The sequence below is a fragment of the Phoenix dactylifera genome, chromosome 2 (assembly GCF_051530095.1).
Source record: "Phoenix dactylifera cultivar Ajwa chromosome 2, Ajwa_hap1_PhDact_Kaust_v1.1, whole genome shotgun sequence".
Taxonomy (NCBI): Eukaryota; Viridiplantae; Streptophyta; class Magnoliopsida; order Arecales; family Arecaceae; genus Phoenix; species Phoenix dactylifera.
In genome coordinates this window covers 49,449,657-49,473,446 of record NC_143191.1, presented here as the reverse complement: position 1 = coordinate 49,473,446, position 23,790 = coordinate 49,449,657, and the positions used below count along the sequence as shown (strand labels likewise).

Genomic DNA, 23,790 nt, shown 5'->3' with positions numbered 1-23,790 from the left:
GCCCGAGGTCAGAGAGTTCCAGAACTTTATCACGGCTAATGGGCTCATGGATTTGGGGTTCAGTAGTCTGAGGTTCACTTGGTGCAATAATCGACATGGACGAATGAGAGTTTGGAGAAGAATTGATAGAGCCTTCGCCACAACAGGGTAGATTCAGTGCTTCCCGGACAACCTTGTTCGTCATCTGACATGCATTAGTTCAGACCACAACCCGATCCTCATCAATAATGATGCCTTCATCCCTTATCACAACCCCTTCTGCTTTGAGAAAATCTGGCTGTCATACCCACATTCCTGGGACATCGTTAGGGAGGTTTGGCGTACGACAGTTAGGGGGGATTTAATGTATAGAGTGACTCCCAAGCTCGAGTTACTCAAACGCCGCCTCCGAAGGTGAACAGGGAGAAGGTAGGGACATCACTAGGAGATTGGATGAGACTGAAGGCTTCATCGCCTCCATCCACGTTAAGGAGGAGAGGGATGGAGGCCTTTCGCTCGGGGCCTGACTGAGTTGCGAGCACAACTAGCCTTTTATCACATGCTTCTGCGCTAGCAGGAGACTCTCTGGCGATAGAAGACTAGGATGCAATGGATCTTGGAGGGTGACCAAAACATCCAATTTTTTCATCAGTCGGCGGTCATCAGAAGACAATGAAATGAGATTTGGAGCATTAAGGACAGTGGTGCCCAGATAACGAAGGATGCAGGGAGGATCAGCCAGGAGCTTCTGCAGTTTTTTAGGTCAAGGGTGGGCTAGCTGGAGAGTGGTAGTCCTACATTTGGACCTATGCCCGAGGTGAGAGTCTCAAAGTCCAAGAACAATGATCTCATCAGGCCGATCACGACCAAAGACATTCTTGAGGTTGTTTGGTCACTAGCGGAGAAACAAAGCTCCTGGGCCAGATGGTTTTCCTCCCGTCTTCTTCAGGAGGTACTGGCCCATCATCCAGTGTGAGGTGGTGGCTTCTATCTAGCAATTCTTCCATATGCCTTTCATGCCTAGAGAATGGAAGAGGATCTTTGTCACTCTGATTCTTAGGAGGCAAGATGCTACTGAACTGGGCCATTACAGGCCCATTACCCTTTACTCCACTCTATATAAGGTCATTGTGAGGGTTATGGTTGCCAGACTTGAGGGAATTCTTCTCGGACTCATAAAGTCAGAGCAAAGTGCCTTTGCAGGAGGGATGCTATGGCGGCCAGACATGTTGCTTGGTTCTTGCTTGAGCTGGATGGCCTTTGGAGCTCTTTGATGAGGGCCAAGTATGATGACAGGCCATGGCACCAGACTTCCAAGTTGATCAATGTTCCTTTATTTGGCGAGAAATGTGCTCTCGTGCTTCGGAGGTGACGACCCAAATCCAGTGGATAGTTGGTAATGGCCAGTCAATAAATGTGTTAAATGATACATGGGTGTTTGATCTTCCTTTTTCAGTTGTGGCCCACCATGGTTGATGTGGAGAGCGTAGACCCTAGAGTGTGCGATCTCTTCAGGCTAGGAGAGAGGAGATGGGATGCAATGAAGGTCCAGCCCTTCTTTGTGTTAGGATCCCATGCATGTCGCAGAAAAATTAAAAAAATTTCAGATCGCAGCGGAAGGCATGCGCGAGATCCCGTTCATCGTATGAACGTATTTTTAAAAATTCGTTTGTAGATAGATTAGGATTAATTCTTTTAAACCATTTTTAAATCATTATGAAGATCAGATCTTCACCTTGTGTGGATAGATGATCACCGCAAATCTGATAATCGTGGATTTATTGAAGGTCCGCTTGAAGCTGCACACGTGTCCGGCCTCTACGGGTATCCACACGAAGCAGAGGACCGATCAAATGTATGAATCTACCCGGGGTGCTAGCTCCCTTACAGAGATTTATTTTGATGGCTGAAGCTATCCCCTTTTCAATCAACTCTTGATTGATTTGAGAGAAAGAACAAAGAAGAAAAGGAAGAAGATTACAACACCCTTTGCAGCCTTTTCTTTTGTTCATGCAGTGGAAGAAGGAATAGAGGAGGAAGGGGGCCACAACACCACCACTTGTTCTTTTATGGCTTGTGGCTGAAAACCAGAGGAGGAAGGGGGCTGCCTCACGGCTCAAAGGAAGAATAAAACTCACCTTGTACGGCAGCCCCTTAAGCCTTTTTGAGATAAGGGTTGGAGCTCCTAAAATTTAGGAGCTCCATCCTTATCTATTAGCCAAGAGGAGGGGCGCACGCCCCTCCTCCTTTTCTTCACGTAAAGTGCCAAGGGAGGGGCGTACCGTACGCCCCTCCCTCTTATTCCCTCGTAGCTCAGCCCCCACTTAATCAAATTAAATAGGAAGGGTTGGGTCCAATACATGGCTCCAATCCTATTCAAAATAGAATTGAGTGCACCCTTTTTCCATTTCCTCCAAATCCTAATCTAATTAGGATTCAATTGAACCATGACTCTATTGAACTCTTCAATCCTAATCCAATTAGGAGTCATTGAATTAATTAGATTAAAATTAATTAGGACTTAAGAACTTCTAATCTAATTTAGGACTTTTTAAATTTCAGCCCTAAACCAATTAGGACCTTAGAAATTCTATTCCAAATAGGACTCTAATTTAATTTGGAATCCTAATCCAATTAGGACTCTTAGAATCCTACTCCAAGTAGGACTCGTGATTAAGTCCAATTAATTAAATTAAATTACAATCCGATTGCAATTATTCCTTCTTTAACTCACTAACCTTTAGCGAGTCAACAAATTATCAATCAAATTGATTATTTGTGATTCCTAATCACATTCAACCATCGGATCGGTCAATACCTCTAATGTGTGTGACTCCATAGGTTCTATTCTGTCTGATAGTGAGATATATTGCGATCTCTATCACAATATCATTGAAAACTTCTTTCAATGGGTTGAAACAATTCCAACTCAACTTACTAGGGATCATTGACCATCAAGATGGTCCCTGTGAGTCTCACCATCCACCAGTAACACCTAGCAGCATGTAGTGGCCACCCAACAGAATGGAATGATGAACCTCTAGGTGCAATTATCGTATGATACAGTCCTATCATGGATCCCTACAGACCGGAGGTCATAGATAACTCGTCAAACCCCGTCGTCTGTCATATGTCTAGATTTACTTGACTTGAGTTTGAGAGTGGAAAACTCTTTCTCCACTGTATATACTGCCCTGGCCAAGGTCTTAGAACTCAGTCTTACAAATTACATAGGATCACTCCTCATCTATCAAGGTCGATAGATTCTATGTAAGTGCATACCCTACTCCTACAGTAAACCTACTGCAGCCAATCTACACTACAAGGACCCATATGACTAGAGACCATGTATATGTGCAGTCAAACTACAATAACCTCACTGTGAGTAGCCGAAGCACCGCAGTTCAAAGAACCAGTCATACTACTGCAACATCAAGCAAGTTACTAACGAGTGAATAAACATCCAAGTGACTTCTTATCTTGGTCACGCTCAGTACCCTTGTTCTCTAACAAGCACCTACACTATCACCTCAGTGTCTCTACACTGTGGACTCAAGTCTCGTCCATCTATAAGAAAAGCAATCTGTACACTGATCTCATCGGATCGATCGCCGTCCTCGTGATAATCTATTGATCATGAGCATTTAGAAATTAATCACCAATGATACATGGCTCAAATTCTCAACTCTTAAGAATATGTATCATCATCTTATTAATTCCTTGGACGATTCATAGACACATAAACAATATGAATAAGAAAGATGCCCATTTATTATTCAATAATAATAAAGTCAAGTACAAAACTATGTTCCAGAATTAATAATGTGTCAGCCAGATTGGCTTCTGGGGCATATATCTAACACTTTGGGGATCAATTGGTGGACCTAGGGGGAGGACCTGATAAAAGGACCTAGAGTCCAACGAACATATCCAAGGTGAGAGCAAGTGCCCTTGGGGAGTTGTATAGAGTTGAGGCACCTCAGACGATAGATGGTGGCTGGCTTTGGAGGCTCTGTGTTCACCCTTGGGTCACTTTATTTTTTTAGAAGGTGGCATGGAGTTGCCTCCCGACCAGGGGTTTTTGAGCAGATGGAGTGTAAGGCTCCACCCTAGTTGTGATGGGTGCAGGGATGTAGAAGGGTCCAACAAGCATGTGCTATTTCGCTGCCCGAGAGCAATCCAGGTGTGGCAGTTGGCTAGAGGCAACTAGGGTTTCCTGCAATCTCTGACCCTAGTTGCAACTTTCCTCACATTCGTTAGCAGACCTGTCACTTGTTCTAGGAGAGTTAGCGCAGCCTATGTTGCTTATCGTATTAGGCTGGACAGGAATGGCAGAATTTTTGAGGGATAGAGGCAGAGTCTGAGGGCTATGGCTGATAGGACGCTTCTTCATGTAGATGAGTTCGTTCAGGCTCAGGCTGTCGGAGGATCTGGGATTGCTAGAGACATTTAGGGCTCCTACTTAGCTCTAGAAGCAACTCGTATGATATTTGTCTCTTGGGAGCCTCCATTCTCGAGATTTCTTAAGGTAAACTTTGATGGTAGTGTGCATGAGGATGGAGGTCGAGAAAGTGCTGATTTTGTGATCAGAGACGTTGATTCCAGACTGCTTGCAGCTCGCCTCTATGATACTTCTTTTTCCTAGAATTGAACTCAAAGCTGCTTGGGAAGGGATCACTCCCGCATGGGTCATTTTTTGGCGATAGAGCGTATTCATCTAGAAGGAGACTCGACGATTATGATTGGGTGGATCCAAGGCCACGTCGGGGTAGGCAATAAGCATCTGCTGTTGCAGGACATCCACAACTTTTTTAGGGATTGTGTGGCCTCTCAGGTTACTCATGCTTATCGAGAGATAAATAGTATAGCTGATTGGGTCACTTCATATATTGCACAATACTCTAATAGCTAGTTTTTCGATAGCTGCGATTTTTTTTTCCAACTTTTTTTGAGATATTGTCGTACTAGAGGATGTATCCGAGTAAAAAAAACAAAAAATTGCGAACCGCTCTGTAACTATCCATTCTTAGGAAGCGGTAGAAGTTTATAAATGAAATAAAAACAAAAAGAACAACTATGGAGGAACTCCTCAGCATGGGCTTCTCCCAGGAGCTGGCCTCCCAAGCCCTCGCCGCCACCGGCGGCCGCTCCTCTCTCGAAGCCACCGAGTGGATTCTCTCCCAACCCTCCTCCTCCCCTTCCTCCAAACCCTCATCTCATTCCCCCACCTTCCAACCCAGCCTCGACCGCTTCCTCCTCTCCCACAACAACACACCCCACTCCAAACGTCCCCACCCTTCCACCACCGCCCCAGCCACCCCTGCCACCGCCTCCCCCTCCATCACCGCCCCAGCTGCCCCTCCCACTGCCTCCCCCTCCGCTACTGCCGCCCCCACCACTGCCCCTCTCTCCGACCGCATGCGCCCCGCCACCCTCGACGCTGTCCTCGGCCAGGACCACCTCCTCGGCCCGGCCTCCCTCCTTCGGTCCGCCCTCCGCCCCCCCGCTACCGCCGCCGCCCTCCCTTCCTTCATCCTCTGGGGCCCGCCGGGCTCTGGCAAGACCTCCCTCGCCCGCGCCCTCGCCGCCGCCCTCCCCCAGCCGTCCCACCGCTTCGTCCCCCTCTCCGCCGTCACCGCCGGCGTCCGCGACCTCCGCGACGCCGTCGACGCCGCCCGCCGCGCCCGCCACCTCGGTCGCCGCACCGTCCTCTTCGTCGACGAGATCCACCGCTTCTCCAAGTCCCAGCAGGACTCCTTCCTCCCCGCCATCGAGGACGGCTCCATCGTCCTCGTCGGAGCCACCACCGAGAACCCCTCCTTCCACCTCACCACGCCGCTCCTCTCCCGCTGCCGAGTCCTCGCCCTGCACCCCCTCAAGCCCCACCACGTCGAGTCCCTTCTCCGCCGAGCCGTCTCAGACCCTGAGAAAGGTCTCCAGGTCACCACTGGAGTGCCCATCTCGGTCGATCAAGAAGCCCTCGAATTCCTCTCTCTCCACTGCGACGGCGATGCTCGTGTTGCCCTCAACGCACTGGAGATTGCAGCCACATTGGCCGTCGACCGGCGATCGACCCAAGACGACAACGGGAATATGACGGTGACCGTCGACCATGCGAAGGAGGCGATGCAGTGCAAGCACTTGGCATATGATCGAGCAGGTGACGAGCACTACAATTTGATCAGTGCCCTACACAAATCACTGCGCGGGAGCGACCCTGACGCTGCAATCTACTGGCTTGCGAGGATGCTGGAGGGAGGGGAGCAGCCGCTGTACATTGCGCGCCGGCTAGTCCGGTTTGCAAGCGAGGATGTGGGGCTCGCAGACCCTGCTGCACTTGGTCATGCTGTTGCATGCTACCAGGCGTGCCACTTCATCGGTATGCCGGAGTGCGATGTGTGTCTTGCACAGTGCGTGGCCTACTTGGCCCGGGCGCCCAAGTCGGTGGCCGTGTACCGAGCACTGAATGAGGCGCGGAGGGTGGTGAGGGAGTCGGGCGGGGGGAACGAGGGCGTGCCATTGCATTTGAGGAATGCACCCACAAAGCTGATGAAGGAAATGGGATACGGGGAAGGTTACATGTATCCTCCTGATCATCCTGATTGTTCGTCGCAGACATATCTGCCACCATCCCTTCAGGGTTGCAGGTTTCTTGACTGGCCACCTATCGATGAAAAGCATCGGTGAGTTCGGGTATGCTCAAAACTGGCTTTTCTGCTTTTTGTCTGCTCTTCATGGCAGTTTCTTACATAATCTATGATCAGCTTGCTTTTATTGGCTTGTTTGCATTTCGGAACCTATTAAATTATCTCTCGCAGGATCCCGGTGGGGTAATTTGCAGTATGCAAGCTTTGAGCCCCCTATACTTGTGTTGTTGGTGATGATGCTTTTACCATTGGTGTGATGAAGTGTAATATTTAATTATACAACCTTTTTTTTGCAAACCTTAGCTACTAAATAGATCATATGGTTGCCTTCTCTACTAGAGGGCACTTGTCACAAAAATGAACTTCTGACTAAATTATTTTTGTGCATATTGAGTATGTGTTGAGCTAGTGACCCATATAGAGTTTTAGTTCCTTTGCTGACTTGGGGTGTTTTGGGCTCATTATGCTATGACTTGCGCCTTGAAAATGCCTTTATGAACGCTGGTTAAAAGGACATGATGCCAAATTTGCATGCTCTGAGGGGGAAGATCGATGATTTCTTGAAGAAGGTTCTATTTTATTGGCAATCTTAAAAAGGCATCCATCTAGTGGAAGGAGGCAATAATGATGCCAATTTTATGTATGAAGGCCATTATTAACTACTGATAAAGGGAAGACGCGTCCCTTTGAGTTGATGTAACTAAAATATTCAAGTTGGGATAGTTCTTTCTGCAGTTTGCATTTTTACAGCTATTTTCAGGAAGTATTAGAGAAGTTTCAGATTGCTTGACAGGCCCCAAGTTCAAATTCTAAAGTTCATCTAAGAAAAATGTCACCCATTATCTTTTTCCATCTATCCTTTTAGGCCCACCATTTACATCATTCCATCGTTAAATGTAGAGTCCTGCATTGGCATTACTATGTTTGCAATTAGATTTGTTTTGAAGTATATTAAAATATATTGGATTTCTTATCAGAAAAGGATATTGATTTGGGTAGCCAAGGTAGCTTTGAGCAAAATAACTACTTCTTGTACTTATTCAAATCTAAATCTAAAATAGAAGTTCTTTCCTTTTTCCCCTTGCAAGATGGTGGTTTCCTGTTGTTATCTTCTAGATCAAACATCGGATCTCTAACTCTGGCATTATGTAAGAGTTGGTTGTTTGACTATGATGCTCCCTGTTTCATGCGGTGCAATAATCTGAGTGCTGATGAACATTTTGTTAAAGGGGACTACTATATCACAGCATTCAGGTCTGCTCTCTCTCTCTCTCTCTCTCTCTCTCTCTCTCTCTCTCTCTCTCTCGCTCACTCGCTCGCTCGCGTGGGTTGGGTTGGGGATGAGGCGTTAGGGGGTTGTTGGTATATTGCAGCTTTGCAACAACCTGCTCCTCTGGTTACGTTGAGTTCCCGGCATTTTAGCTTCAACAGCAGTGAGGAAAATGAACCAGAGGCCGCCCAAGAGTCAAGCTGATGCTACTGCACTGTTAAGGTTCAGATCCAAGTAACCATGAAGGATAGAATTCTACAACAGGCAGAATTTAATTTTCAGATTCATGCTTCTCAATTCATCTTTGCTGACAATATCAATGAATGTTCTGCAAATTTCATTAGGACCAGGCTATAGATTTCTGCCAGCTGTATGAAGGTTGAGTATTTATTTGCTTTGCTTAAACTTTCAACTGCCTCATTATTTGCTAATATTCAGGAGGTTGTAAGCGGCGATAGGTGAGTAGGTTGTTTTTCCTGCCTTGTCTGCTAAATACTCAAAAAGTAAGGGATGTGTCCATTAGTTTGCATTGTAGTCAAGCGTAGCTTGTCTGATTGAATTAACTAGGCAAGGGTAAGTTATGTTCATAGAAGTGGTGTGCCATAGCTTTAAACCCACTCTTCATTCAACAACAAATTGTTTTTAGATGCATCCAATTAGATCTTGCTGATGACCAAGCTAAAAATGCGAGTGTCACCTGTTTTTTATGGTCTAGTCTATCTACTGGTTCTGGTGCAATATAGAGAAAAACATGTGCTCTAAGAAGAAAAAGAAAGTTAAATGAGGATGTTATGGGAGTTGGGATTTGGTTTAGCTAACATTGTTGTGCTGCTTATGTGACTCCAAATGTGTTGAATAGGCATGGAAAGACCACTGATATCAACTATACAAGGACAATCAGTATGGAAGTTTATATTCCAAATTTGCTTCAAATTTTTTATGCATCGTTGATAACACCAATATGTATTCTTGTTGTTAGAGCACCTGTTATGTCTGTAATATTTTAAGTAGATATTTTACCATCATAACTGCTTTATCTGCACTCAAAATTTATCAGTTTCAGATTATTGTATACCATTCAATTTAGAAACTGAGGGAATGTTTCTAATTTGTTATCAACATGTTCGTGAACTTATTTATTGCACAAAGTGCAGATGTGTTGGAAATGGTTTTAGCTCAGTTATATTCAAAAGCATGAAAATTGGTTGTACCAGTATTCCTCTTTTGTGTCTGTCTCTTGACCCTCCATGGAGGAGAGACTCGTTGCGGCCCCAACTACTGGAAAATGGGAGTTTATCGAACAGTAAAGCTCTCATAGTTACCAACTCATATCTTGGGCCATGCTAGCTAGGGCCAAGTGGTTTGAGCTAAATATTTCTGGAATTTTCAGCATAGTTATTTCACTAAATAGCAGGATGATACGATAATATGCATTCAAGCAAGTTTTTAGATCATCAATTGCCCCCCTTTTCATCCAAAGCGGACTTAATATTTAAGTTGAAAACAAGAGTTCTTACCAATGGTTGCTCATGTTTGGCAATTTTCATGTTTCTTAATATAGTTTTGCTTATTGGGAGTTCCATGTTTCTTGGGCTTCAGAATGATGAAGTATACAAAATAATGAATGCTGTGAGCTGGGGAAGGGTTTTGTTCCTCAATATAATCATCACCGTGGGATGGCATATATTCGCAATCAGCAAGCTGTTTTCCATGCCTTCTTCATTACATGGTGAATGTGTATTCCCTTGATATCATATCATATCATATCATATCATATCATATCATATATATATATATATATATATATATATATATATATTAATATTCTTGAAGCCCAATTTTCTCATAAGCGGCTTTTCTGCTGCTTTGAAAGCCTCCAGTCCTCCAAAGGATGAATCAGTGTTACTGTGTTATGCCCTTTTGCTGCCACTTGGGCTGAGTGATTCCCAGAAGTAATAGAATGTGATCGCATGCTCATCTGAGCTTGCACAGGCTGCTATAAATTCGTCCTTCTTTCACCATACCTGGATTGCATTCAGGAAGAACTGGTTCTTCTATAGATCTAACGTTCGAATATTGTGACCTTCTGGACTCTTTTACAGGTGGATTGCTTCTTCTTGACCCTTGCAGGAGACTGCTTCCACTCTCTTCACAAGTTTTATGCACGCCATGGTAATCTTAGCATGTCTTCTTTTCCCTTTTGTTCTTTAACCCTCTCAGTATTTTTGTCATGCACACCATTTTGGGGGACTTTTCCATGGAATAATGATGCTGCAACCGTGTTCTAGATTAGTAATGGTTAGAATAATCAGCTATGACATCAAAGAGCCATAGGTATCTTCAGTGGAAAACCAAATGCATCATAATCTAATCAATAAAATAATGAATTGGATCTATAACTCTAACCACTCCTGCATCTACCCAAGCATTGATTCTCCTGATTTTAATTTACCATTTTACAACCTGTGAGATCCGGTGGAGTATTGCTTAAAAAGTGATAGATATACACTAACTCCATAAACTATATGCAAGTCTGCTGCATTGTTCTTCTTTAGGTATACAAACTTTGATGGCTCCTGCATCTATGAACTATGAAACAGTCCTTTAGACAGGGTTGGCAATTATTATATATTTATAATTGGGATGACATCCGTGTGGGCTGGGATGGCGCTTAAGAAATAATTAGTTTTTTGTTTGATCAAGGGTTTGGGTTAATTAAAAAAATAGCTAAAATAGTGATTTATTACCTACTAGAGTATTATATTTCCACCCAGAGATTATCCTCTCTCAACCCATTTATCTTCCTCACAATCATGTAAAAATCGATCAAAATATTTAGTACGACCGTTTGTAAGCGCCAGGACCAAAATTTTTGGATTACTGTCTCTATATATCTATAAAATAATAAATACAAAAACAGTACTTTAGTCTTGTGAACTGCAAAAGGAACAGATAATGGTCAATGGTTCTGCTACATAACAATGGTAATAATCTGTCAGCTAGCTAAATTATGACCATCATCTAAATGCCCATTATATTGTATAAATAATGGGGACCACTGCATGTTTCATGACCATTATATTATTTATTATTTTAGATAAAAAAATCTTTATATTATTATGGCAATGTAAATTAAATCCATAGTCAAGATCAGAGTGTGCATGACAATGTAGAAAGATACAGTTTAGGTCATCTCCAATGTTGAAAATGTAAACTCTGAGACTCAAAACTAGCTTGAAATCATGCAATGATTTTATAGGCTAGAAATGATAACTTAAACCGCATTTACCAACATCGAGTTTTTTATTGTTTCTAAATATGAAACATGAAATCTTTTTTATGTTTTAAATATTGAAAATATAAACATGTTGATGTAATCAATTTTTTGAAATATGAATATAAAATTTATTAGAGGCCGTGGCGATAAGAGATGATGGTAGTGGTAGCTGCATGGCATAGATTCTATTTTTTTAAGTTAAAATTTATATTTTGAATAAATTTTATTTTAAAATAAATTAAATTTTAGAAATAAAAATAGTTTAGTAATATATTTTTATCCTAATTTTATATCTTAATATAAATTTTATATTTTTATTTTAATTTTATCTTAAAATTTATGGTAATACCCAATAAGGCCTTGGAGGATCTAAACCTCATCCAATATAGAAAGAAAAGTTTGTGGAGTCGTGGGTCGTGGCGGAACCAGTCAAAGTCTTTAGGTGTTCTTTCCAGTTCACATCAATGACATTTAAGCGACGACTTCGCGTCTACCAATTATATATTCCATGTCCTCCTCCTGCCTCACGTTGGCACATTAATAAAAGTCATCAGGTCTATTAGAATCACCTGATACCCTTCATTGAAATTTGGACGGTTGATGGGAATGGAACAAAAGTTTGTACATCATAGAAAGTGATCACGCTTTTTGATGTATCTGATAAGATTGGATAACCATTGGACGGTTGAGATTGTTCGTCGTGCTTGTCGATGGGGGTAGGGTGCAGATCGTTGTCATGACCTTACAATGCTCCTCGGATTATCTTACCGTCAACGGTTTGGAACGAAGAGGTCTTGTTGCTTGCCTTCTACTCTGGGGCGAGACTCTAAATGACCAAAATATCCATATCAGTGAAAAAGTGACAACATATTCTTGCACCTAGAAAGACTTATTATTCACGAGCTTCTTGATGGACTTTTTCAAATTCTCCATGGTCAATGATCTTGAAACTTGATTAAACTTTTTTGAAAAAATCAGATTGGTAAGACCAAATTTTCTAGTTCTAATCCTCACTTCTAAGACTATAAACTTTTGTTGGAAGCTCTAATATTTATACATATATATTTCATATGAATTTCCTACGCACGTTAGCTATATCTTTTAGTTATGATTTTTCAATGAGCATCTAACAAATGCTAATGCTAATTAGTCTATATATGCTGTCTTTATCACTTCGTGCACCAAGATTGTCGACATGCTTTATCTATATCAGTGTAAGCTCTAATAGAATATACATAATCATTAACATTAGTTATAATATAATATAATAATCATCATGCAGCCAACCCATATATAATACAAATTCATTGTGCATTAAAACTATAACAACACTACAAACTATAAGTTACATTGCTTGGCATGTTCATTATTTCAAGGCTTATGTTTATAGATAAAGCTTTTATGTTTTATTAGATATAGAATAAAAATATGTGAAAAATGTATCGATGAAATATATCATTATAGCTAGTAAGACAACTACTATAGATTTACACATAATTCTGAAATGTTTTTAAAACAATTTTATGTTAATGATGTTTCATTAGATTTTTATAAAAGTTTGTCATGGTTTGGATGATGGTTTTTATGTATAATAATGGCAATTGCTAAACCTAAACAAAAGTGTGTTAGGTTTTGCTGGACTCTTTTCTTTAAGAATAAAATTGTCAAACCACATGGACTTTCTATTTCAACGGAAAGAGCATTGGGATTAAAGTGCAAGATCTATTGGCATATTAAAGTAAGCATCCATTTGATATAGGTGATGTAGTAGGATGACTTGGTAAATATTTGAGAATTTAAGTGATTTTTTTTTGGTATTTTTGAATTAATAAATCTGAAGTCCAACATCTTTGCTTTCTTAATCCAAATTACACGGAGCTTTGAGGAAATGTTAAGCTGTCATAGATACTAAAACACTGCCACTTGTCTATATAGATGTCTTATAAATATCTTTTTTTAAGTAAAAATGTATTTAATAAATTCAATCCTTACTTAGCAGAGAGAAATAAAAAGAGTGCATGAGCAACAAATGGGAGCTTATATAGCTCATCATATATATATATATAATATTCATAAGATTGCATCCAATAAATATAAAGGATATTAGTAAAAAGAAGAAGGCCAAATTAGTCTATCAGTAGATTTTTTAACAGTAGTCTCTTTCATCCTCCAACCTCTTTCTTCCCGTCAGATTGAATTCCCCATCTCTCCTTGTCACCTTCTCTTACACGTTAGACAAAATCAACATATATAACATCATCATTTGGAAAGTAAGCGATGAACACATCACGGCAAATTGTAGGAACCAAGCAATCTCTCTCTCTCTCTCTAAAATTCCATATGTGCTACCGTTAGGGAGGTTCTTTTAGCAACCCAACCCCCGTTTGGTCGTCTTCTCCACCCTCGTCTTCTCCCATCTTCTTCTCCAAGTCTCCTCCCCCACTCTCACCTTCTCCCATATCCAAAGAAGAAGAAGAGAAAAAAAAAAACTAACGGCAAACATGGCGAGCCTCCAAGGATGGCTCGCCACCTTCTTAGTCCTCTCAGCAGCAGCGATGAGCTCGGTGGCCGGCCGATTCATAGTCGAGAAGAGCTTTGTCAGAGTGCTGTCGCCGGAGCATATCCGGGGTCACCACGACGCGGCCATCGCCAACTTCGGCGTGCCGAACTACGGCGGGACGATGACCGGCGTCGTCATGTACCCCGAAAAGGGGACTATCGGCTGCGCTTCCTTCCCCAACGGAGCTTTTAAGTCCAAGAGTAAACGGCCAGTGATTCTCCTCCTCGACCGCGGAGGTAATCGAACTATTCTTCCTCCTTCCTTTTATATTCTCCTCCTCCGACAGTCTTGGTTATAACGGTTGTTGCTTGGTATGATTTAAATTATTTCTCTCTGTTGTGCTTTGGTGTCTTCGTTTTGCTCTGTTTTTCTCTCACTGGGAATTGTAATAGCTCGGTTGCAAAGAAGAAGATGTCATATTGGGTAGTTTACATCTGGTATTCATTGTTAGCGTTGACTTTCTGAGAGTCAAGTCTTTCTTTAGCCTCTTATTTGTTTTCTGCTTCCATTTAATTTGTGTTAGTTTAGGAAGGGTGATTAAAGAGCCAGTTTGGATTTTAATTTTAACTTGATCTTAGAGATTTCGGATTGATTTCCTTCTCACTTATGAAGGATTTAGTAATTGATAGTTAATCTGGGTATTGCTGCTGCTTTGACTTTTTAAATTTCTCGACGTTTTCATGCCAATCGAACAGGAAGAAGTCCTGCATAGTGTTTACATCTGTGAAATTTGGAATATTTCTCACTAAATTATCAGTTCTTGATATTGGATTGATTTCAGAACAAAAATTGGCAGACCCGACCTCCCCCCTCCCCCCCACACCCAACCTCATAATAAAAGTAATAAAATACAAATAACAGCAACATGTTTCATCGTTCAATTCAACTTTGCAGAAATTTTTCTTCTGTTAGATCTGGGGGGGGGGGGGGGGGGGGGGGGGGGGGGCATATCTATTTAGTATTGTGCGATGTTTTGGTGTCCTACTGGATTAGGTGAGGTAGTTCTTCTTTCTTTTTCCTTGATGGAACTCATAGTTTGGTTAACAAGTCAAACTTCCTTCTATTCTAAGCAAAGATTAATATATACCTTCTGAGAAGTGGGCCTTGACCCTCTTTTCACCTTCTCTAGATTGCTACTTTGCTTTGAAGGCATGGCATGGGCAGAATGCTGGTGCCGCTGCTGTCCTAGTTGCTGACAACATTGATGAGCCCTTGCTAACCATGGACACTCCAGAAGCGAGCCGGAACTCTGAGTATGTGGAAAAGATCACCATTCCCTCCGCCCTCATCAACCGAGCCTTTGGCGAGGCACTTAAGAAGGCCTTGGCGAAGGGGAATGAGGAGGTTGTGGTTAGGCTGGACTGGAGAGAGTCCATGCCTCACCCTGACAACAGGGTTGAATACGAGTTTTGGACTAACAGCAATGATGAGTGTGGCCCTCGCTGTCAAGAACAAATGAACTTTGTTAAAAACTTCAAGGGTCACGCTCAACTTCTTGAGAGGGGAGGCTTCACTCAGTTTACACCTCATTACATAACCTGGTATTGCCCAGAACCCTTCGTACTTAGCAGGCAATGCAAGTCTCAGTGCATAAACAAAGGAAGATATTGTGCTCCCGACCCAGAGCAAGACTTTGGTGAGGGGTATGATGGGAAGGATGTTGTCATCGAGAACTTGAGGCAGCTTTGTGTTCATAGAGTAGCGAATGAGAGTGGTCGGCCATGGGTCTGGTGGGATTTTGTGACAGATTATCATATCAGATGCTCAATGAAGGAGAAGAAATATAGCAGGGACTGTGCTGACAAAGTAGTTAAATCTCTTGGTAAGCAATGAACATTATGGACATAGATCCTTTTATAATTAGTTTTGTTTATTGTTCTATATTGTTTGAATGTAATACGATGCATCAGGTTTGCCTCTGGACAAGATTTCAAAATGCATGGGTGATCCTGAAGCCGATGTTGAGAACGAAGTCCTAAAGAGAGAGCAAGAGGTTCAGGTACTTCGAATTGAAAATTTTATTTAGAGGCATCAACCAATAAGATGTCTTCAGAACTTAGAAATCATTATATGTTTAATACATCTGCAAGAATTGCTGCAGTTCTAAAAAATATTTGTGTTCTAGGTCGGCCATGGCTCTCGTGGAGATGTGACCATCTTGCCTACTCTGGTTATAAACAATGTTCAGTATCGAGGTTTGTTACAAAATCCATTGTTCGGTCTACTATGACTTTGTCAAACTTTAAATATTGTAGCTATACTGTCCACTTAATATTTTATGTTCCTTCTCAATATGTCAAAAGTGAACATTAAAGAAAATTTTTATGAAAATGATATTCTTAAATCAAAGAAAGCATAGGGTGGAGCTTTTTTTCTTTAACTAGAGATTGTTTTTTGTACATGTCAGCATATATAAGTCCTGCAAAGTTGGATTACTTATCATTGATATTCTATGAATGACACCCTTTTCCCTTCTTATATAATCCAATGGCAAATTTACGTGGATTAAATGTGTAAAAATGCAAAAGGAAAAGCCGCAATTAATTATCTCCTTATTGTACTCTAAGTTTCTGCTTCTGTTCCAGTTTCTTCTACTTGATTTCTTTCATAGTTGTTAGCTACTTTCAGCAGTTTTATCATTATGAGCATTTCATGAACTCATTCTGGTTCATACTAGAAAATCTCATGATCTTGTTATGGTAAAAATTTTTTTTTCTGAAGGAATATTGGAGAGGAGTGCTATTCTGAAGGCAATATGTGCAGGATTTAAAGAGTCGACCGAGCCTCCTGTTTGCTTGAGTGGAGGTTAACATCTATTCTCCTACTACTGGACATTATCTATGTAAACCTTTTCCCTGCTATACTTACAAGGACTGTTTCTCTTTTACTTCTTCCCTCAGACATTGAGACAAATCAGTGCCTTGAATCCAATGGCGGATGTTGGCAGGACTTACGATTAAACATAACTGCCTGCAAGGTATTTTCTCCTGCATGCTAGTACAGCCTCATATGCTCTATGAGGAATTACCCTCTCACTAGTCCACAGATACATGAATGCCAGTTTGTGATAAACTTGTTAAGCTTTTGAGTAATTGTAAATACTATCTCTTTATAGGACACTTTCAGGGGCAGAATCTGTAAATGCCCTACAGTTAACGGGGTTCGGTATGAGGGTGATGGTTATACTTCCTGTCAAGGTACTTCTTATGTGTTCCTCCGCAATATTCTGTTGCTATTACTGTTTAGCTATAGCAGACCATTATCATTTTTCTGTAGTCTTTAAAGCATCAGATTTTGAGAGGTAGACTGAAGTTCTTAAGGTTATGTGATCCTAATACATTTGCAGTAATTTTTAGGGACTATATATAAGTATTACCTCACAGTGGGTTTGTGACTGAGGCAAAAGTCTTTAGAAAGAATCAAATAAGATTTTTTTGTTCTTTACTTTTCAAGTGAACTTGATGAGCCTTTTGTAGGCTTGGAAAATATATGTGCTTCTATGACTTCTATGTTCGGTAAAAGAAAAGGATGAATATTCAGCAAGCTTTCCATGGTTCAGTTATGCTTGTTATCGTAACCTCTGAAACTTCATATCCACTGGAAAGGCATCAATCATAATATTAGCTATATGTTGAAGAAATATATTGAAAGGCTTCACTCATGACTGCAACCCCAGCCTCAAGTACAAAGGGATATATTACAAGGCCAACTCCAAATACAACATATGAACAATATTTGTTTTTTTTTTACTGCAAATATCATTGACTTTCTTGAACTGAGAAAAAAACTAAACCTTATGAATATAAATATGAGACTGAATTTATGAGATTGAATATAAATTTGAATGTGAATATTAGTGCAACCAACATTATCTTTAAGGGAAAACTTTATGTAACCATCCTTCCCAATTTCTTCATATGTAGAAATAGAATGTTGTGTTTATTGGCCCAAAAAACTGGTGGAATTAAGCACTCTGCTTTTGTTTTTTTACTAGAATATAAATACTTTTTGACTGTGACTTTGCTGAGACACAAAAATAAAGAAGGCCTAATAGGTCCAAAAAAATATTCTTGATCATCAAACACCAAAACATGTTACAAATGGATAGCATGACTTACTAATTACTTGAATCATATCTTATCTTTTTCTTTTGAATCTGTAGGTTCTCTACTTTGTTAGGCTTGAGGAGAATGAAAAACTGATATGAACAGTAAACCATTTTAGAAGATTATATCAATAATGAATATCTTGATAGTTTCTAAGACTTCAGTTGCTAATTACATATATTATTTTGTTACATGAGAGTTGCTTTGTCACATGGTGACCACCAATACATGCCCTAGAGACCTAAGTGCAAAAACGAGAAAACCTGTGTTACTACATGGTTCAAATTGCTGGACAGGAAATCAAGCCAAGCAAACAAGGTGAATATTAAGGAGCAAACAATATTGAGAAAGACAACTGGTAAAATTAGTAAGGTCTATTACAGTAGTAGGAGAGGGCCCAGTTGAGGACAAAGTGATAATAACATAACCTTTTTATGTTTTAGACAAGTCCAACATGGTTCTGAGAAGGCCACGGCAATCAGAGGTGCTCAAATTCTCATTAAAGAATTAGGAATGATGAAGATGATAAGCCAACAAAGAGGAAGGATGTACGAAGGATTTTGAAATAGCTCTTATTAACCCGAGAGGCAACCCTCAATAGGAATTGTCCACAAATAATGATTTAAAAAGCTGACATTAAATGATGGGGACAAGGGCTCATGGCCAAGGCTATGGTTATACATTTGGTTAGCTTCCCAGATGTACTAAAACAATCAATGTAGTTTCGAATTTAACATGAGATGACGATCAAAAGTTTTAGTTGGATTTTCACTAAAAGTTAACAATTCCTTTGACTCAGTCATTTTCATTTAAAATGCTTTATCACCTGCCATAATTTTTACATTTCCAGGTTGATCAAGTGTAAGCTAATTCACAATGGTATTAGATATTTGATGATGTTCATAGAGTACTTCTGGTTCATGTTAATCTATTTAATAGATTTTTTGAATAAATTTGCTTAAGATGCAGTATGAAAACTAGATAACAGTCATGTAGGGGAAAATATTATGTTTATAGACTAATTAGTAATCACAAGCAGGTTCTACTAAGGAAAACTATTCAGGTGACTTACTTTTCCACATTCTGTTCCTTCTTTTTAGGGGTGGGGGTGGGGGTGTTTCTGAGAGGAGGAGGAGGAGGAGGAGGAGGAGGGGGGAGCCCAGCTCAGACTGATGACATGCATTTTTTTGAGGAAATATGGTGTAGCTTATCAACTCTGGGATTAGTTTAGTGGTGAAAGATATGGTAGATTAATTTGGATAGACTAATGGTTGCACCGGTGTTGCCAGATTGAAAGATAGATAAATCGAATAGTTCCACTAATCCTGTCAAAATAAGGTTAAAAAAAATTCTAGTTTTGATTTCTTTACTACTATCCACAATCAAACGTTAAAAGCAAGATAACTTGCCATATTTATACATAGTTGTAAAGCTGTCATAGAAAAATCATCCAGGCAAGTATAATCACACAACTTTAATGGTCTAGATAACTAAAAAATATCTTGTCTACATAAATTTTAATTACTCTACTCTATAGTTTTGCATTAAATATGGGATAACTTAAAAATTGCCATCCTTATTAGTTTTCGTTCTCCTGATATGCAATCCAGGTCTGCCTTCATTTACAAGCAATGGCATAGTATTCCTTATTTTTCCTGTCACCTTTTATGTTTCCCGTTGGCTACATTGTTTTTTACTATACATCATTATCAAAGAATAACATATGAATGTCTCTGCCTTATGACTCTCCATCTTGAATGCAGCATTCATTTGTTTTACTAACTTTCGTACATTAGGCAAGTGCATCTACTTAATTTTGAAGTGTAACAAACATGTTAATGTCTTAAAAGAAATCCTCCTCTGATAAGTTAACATCTTTCAGTATTATATAATAAGATGTCACATAACCCCCTAAGTCTGGTGCTAAATGGAAATTGATGGTCTAATGATATGAAAAAATGAGAGAGCATAAATTTTTTTAGGGAAAGGAAGAAGAATTAAGGGAAGAAAAGGAGTATGATAGTCCTCGATGGTGATAGATAACTTGGACTTAATCATGAACTCCATAGATTCATTATACTCAAAATGATGATACTCCAATTCTAAGCTCTGTAGCCTAAGGACTCCATGATTTACTCGTAGTTGCTTGCCTTGGATTTGAACCCCCACTCATCTTTCCATGATTCATTGTGTAATCTATGTTCAATTTGTTTATCTGAACCCCCACTCATCTTTCCAGATTCATTGTGTAATCTATGTTCAATTTCTTTAATAGATGGACTTTTCAGGCATCTTACCTTGCCTATATATAAATTATCTTAAGCTTACTGGCCAATGTAATATTACCATTTAATATGAAATTTCAGCACTGTTGCTTCTGATTATAGAACAAGATATTTAAAATTAAAGGCTTGTTAGTTCTTACATTTTCTATTATTTACAGCTGTGGGACCGGGAAGGTGTACAATGGACAATGGAGGTTGTTGGTCAGGCACAAGGAATGGGCAAACATTTTCTGCCTGCTCAGTTCAGTCATGTTACTGTTGCTGTTTTTGAATGTATATTCTTGTCATACCTATTACTCTAGAAGATAATCTTGTGCTTATAAATTGTTTCTTGTTGCATTAAGGAGTTAGAGTTGAGTGGGTGTCGCTGTCCATTTGGATTTCATGGTGATGGTAAGAAATGTGAAGGTAATACTTTCTGATCACATTTCATTATCGATAAACCTTTTCTAGAATTTATATTTAACTCTTATAGTTACATTTTGAAAAATGATCGTAAATTTTATACGAATGTCTCAGATGTTAATGAATGCAAGGAAAAGCTTGCATGCCAGTGCCCTGATTGCTCCTGCACGAACACATGGGGAGGATATGACTGCAAGTGCAAGGGAAATCTTTTGTACATAAAGGCAGAGGACATGTGCATTGGTAAGGATGCTATAACAATAATAAGAAAATGATACAATATTCAGATTGAAAGATGTATCATTAAATTCCTAGTCTAGGTTGCATGAATCACCTATATAATTTAAAACAAAAAATATAGTTTAACAACAATTATTACATGGTTGAGTTCAGCTTTTATTTTAGGAATTAACTAGTACATTATTTTTTGTTTTTTATATATATGGATTCTTTACTTGGTGTTTTGGTACATAATTGGTGCTTTGCATTACAATCTGCACACAGAGGCAAATGTATAATGAGGATGTGCATGCATATACCAAATTTTCTAGCTTCACCATATTTTCAGTAACCAAATTATAAATGGAAATTATTTTATTTTTATGTCATGCCATGTTTACATAATTCTGTTTTGATGCCTCACAGAATATTATTGTCCAATTATGAGCTTGATTATAATTGTATTCTAATGCAGCCAAGAATATGTCAAGGTTTGGTTGGTTTTTGACGATTTTGGTTCTAGCATGTGTGGTTGGTGCTGGAGTAGTAGGTTACATATTCTACAAATACAGGCTCAGGGTATGTTCATTGATCTCAAATAGAGAATTAAACTGGTCATAAAATTTCTATAAGGAAAAAGTAGGAGGCCTCATGTTCATAGCCAGTGTTTATGGTTCTTTGACTTACTGATGATTGCCTTTTGCAGTCTTACATGGATTCTGAGATCATGGCTATCATGTCCCAATATATGCCATTAGACAACCAGCACAATGAGAACCAACCCCTACGATCGGATTCAACAGCATAATGAGGTAATTTCTTCAATTCTTTGTAGAAAATTTTCATCCGTTCTTTTTTTTTTTTACATTTTAAAAATATTAGGTTTTGACAGGAAAATTTGTTTTGTGGGTAAAATATTCAGATGCAAATTCAAAGGTGAATCATTGAAGTTCTCTTGAGAGTGGTTAGATTGTGGCCCCAAGTTTTTAAGAATCAAAGTATTCAAGATCCCTTTCATCATACACGAATGGTTTTTCTTGTAAAATGTAATATGGTTGGAACATTTGCATTCGACGCGAGAGAATCAAGGTTCTACCGGTAATCACTATTTCCCTTTGTGAGTAGATTATTATAATTATGATGTAAATTTAGGTACACATATAACACATGATTAATGTAAATCAGTAATAATAAGAAACAAAGAGTTACAGCTTGTTGTTTGTCTCATGTAAAAGTTGTGTGCATATTTATACCTTCACATTGGTTTCTTTGGATACATCAAATCAAGTATAAAGCAGGAATCTCAGCAAGAAAGTTATTTAATAGAAAAGGGATTCTGCTTAGATTTTGGGCTTCTAAATTGACAAATCATTGTGTCTGAGTGAACTCCACAGACATCTAATATACGTAGGGATGAGAGGTGAAAGATAAACATGCTCTACTTTTACATCACCCTCACTTAATTTATTTTTTAAAACTTTTTCTTCCCCTATTAAACTAATGACTGGACAGCTGAGAAAAAGGAAAGCTCAGTATCTCATCTCTTCTCCCCCCTACAGAAATATGTGATCGAAGAATTGTCCTAGGTATCATATAGTTCAAATTTCGTTGAATCTATAAAAGAAAGAAATTTGGCACATAACCTCTACTACATATAGACCCTTTGCCCGCATAAAACCCTAACAAACAGGTTAAGCTATCAATAAAAAAAGACCTTTAAAAGCCGTCAACATTTTCCTTGTTAGGGTTAATCGTTGATCCGATAAGAAAAAAACCATTTACTGCCCTACAAGCAAAAAAGTATTAGCAACAACAACATGCTGATTTTTCGAGTAACGAGGCCAGTAAAGCAAAACCTAACAAAGGCTAAGAAAGAAAATTTTGGAAGATGTCAAACAAAATCATCTTAAAATCTGTTAGCTATTTAGTTTGGAAGAGGAAAATCGATCATTCCTTGAATTGAGTTCAAAGTGGATATGTCAAGGACCATACCTGTAAACTGTGCTATTCAGTTTTGGAAGTAGGTGACCTAGTGTTTATTTTGAATCAATGTATTAACATTATGAAAATAAGAGACAGTTTATCCATTCAATGTTGAATAACAAATAACGAAGGGGTTGAAATCAAGTTGGCGTTCAACCATAAACTCTCTCAAATTTTGTCAGGAAATACCTTCATCTTATACCTAACGCATAAATAATTGGCTAGAAATTTCATAATTTTGGTATTTAACAGCAACAGTAGGAGCAACAACAGCCATATATCTGAAAGATGCTACACGATTTGGGCCAGAAGTAGAGCTTTCGATAGCTTATCCGATGTTGTAAAGGTTTATCTTTTAACGTTCCACTATTGATTAGAATAGACTTTAGATGTTGAAATCCCTATGGAAAGCCGATGATCATGAGCTCTCCTGACCAGAGATGCCAAAACCTTCAGAAAAGTTGAAACACATTCTCCAATTTTGATTTGCCAAGAGTCCATTCTTTGCACATATTCATGTTTGAAGCAGCCCATTTAATTTGGTTAATTCAGCTAGAACTATATTATGGCAGCACTCAATCTAGATGAGTGCCATTCTGAAATGCCAGAAGCATTGTGAAGTGCCAAATTCCTTACCAGAAGATTTGCTCATGTGGACCAATCCATACGTGTTTGTGAGGAAAGATTTGGAGCCCCCGGCATGGAATTGTCCTGCAATTTACTATGTAGTACGAGTTGGTCGGCAAAAATTTAAACCTGTTCTTAATAAATCTCCAAATAGAGCTTCAACATTACAACTAAAGAAATATAAAATCACTTGCTCACCATAACAGTCAGATGTACACGAAAAGGAGGGAAAAAAGAATAAAAACGAAAATTAGTTATCAAAGCTCATCCAGGGAATTCTCGAGGAACGAAAAGATATCAGCAGTTAAAGAGGAACAATCAATACTGCTCGCTGAACTTTTGCCTGCATCTGCATGCAGAAATTTTTTTTTTCTTGGTGAGGCTTGGAGAACGATTCAGACGTATGGTAGCAAAGGAATCCAACGGAGAAGA

General features: G+C 39.5%; 2 protein-coding genes across 8 annotated transcripts; both read left to right on the top strand.

The window, feature by feature from the left end:
• Window positions 1-5,040: 5,040 nt before the first annotated feature.
• Window positions 5,041-10,188, top strand: LOC103716204 (AAA-type ATPase family protein). 6 transcript variants are annotated; one of them, XM_026808150.4, is made up of 2 exons: window positions 5,041-6,662; window positions 9,999-10,188. In XM_026808150.4, the coding sequence occupies exons 1-2, from the start codon at window positions 5,056-5,058 to the stop codon at window positions 10,015-10,017; spliced, it is 1,626 nt and encodes a 541-aa protein (XP_026663951.3). In that variant the 5' UTR covers window positions 5,041-5,055; the 3' UTR covers window positions 10,018-10,188. The 6 variants fall into 6 exon arrangements, 5 of the variants coding, with proteins under 5 accessions (XP_026663951.3, XP_038980815.2, XP_088572900.1 ...); XM_039124887.3 differs by having other exon boundaries at window positions 5,041-6,672; XM_088716774.2 differs by lacking the exon at window positions 9,999-10,188 and adding an exon at window positions 9,496-9,559 and having other exon boundaries at window positions 5,041-6,672.
• A 3,179-nt stretch (window positions 10,189-13,367) lies between these two features.
• Window positions 13,368-21,961, top strand: LOC103716205 (vacuolar-sorting receptor 6-like). Of its 2 annotated transcripts, none has more exons than XM_008804116.6 (13): window positions 13,368-13,969; window positions 14,863-15,555; window positions 15,644-15,732; window positions 15,859-15,928; window positions 16,455-16,538; window positions 16,634-16,710; window positions 16,849-16,930; window positions 20,283-20,365; window positions 20,469-20,532; window positions 20,644-20,772; window positions 21,224-21,327; window positions 21,455-21,560; window positions 21,671-21,961. In XM_008804116.6, exons 1-12 carry the CDS (start codon window positions 13,675-13,677, stop codon window positions 21,554-21,556), a joined length of 1,872 nt encoding a protein of 623 aa, XP_008802338.4. In that variant the 5' UTR covers window positions 13,368-13,674; the 3' UTR covers window positions 21,557-21,560; window positions 21,671-21,961. The 2 variants fall into 2 exon arrangements, with proteins under 2 accessions (XP_008802338.4, XP_008802339.4); XM_008804117.6 differs by having other exon boundaries at window positions 13,400-13,969; window positions 21,641-21,961.
• Window positions 21,962-23,790: the final 1,829 nt, after the last annotated feature.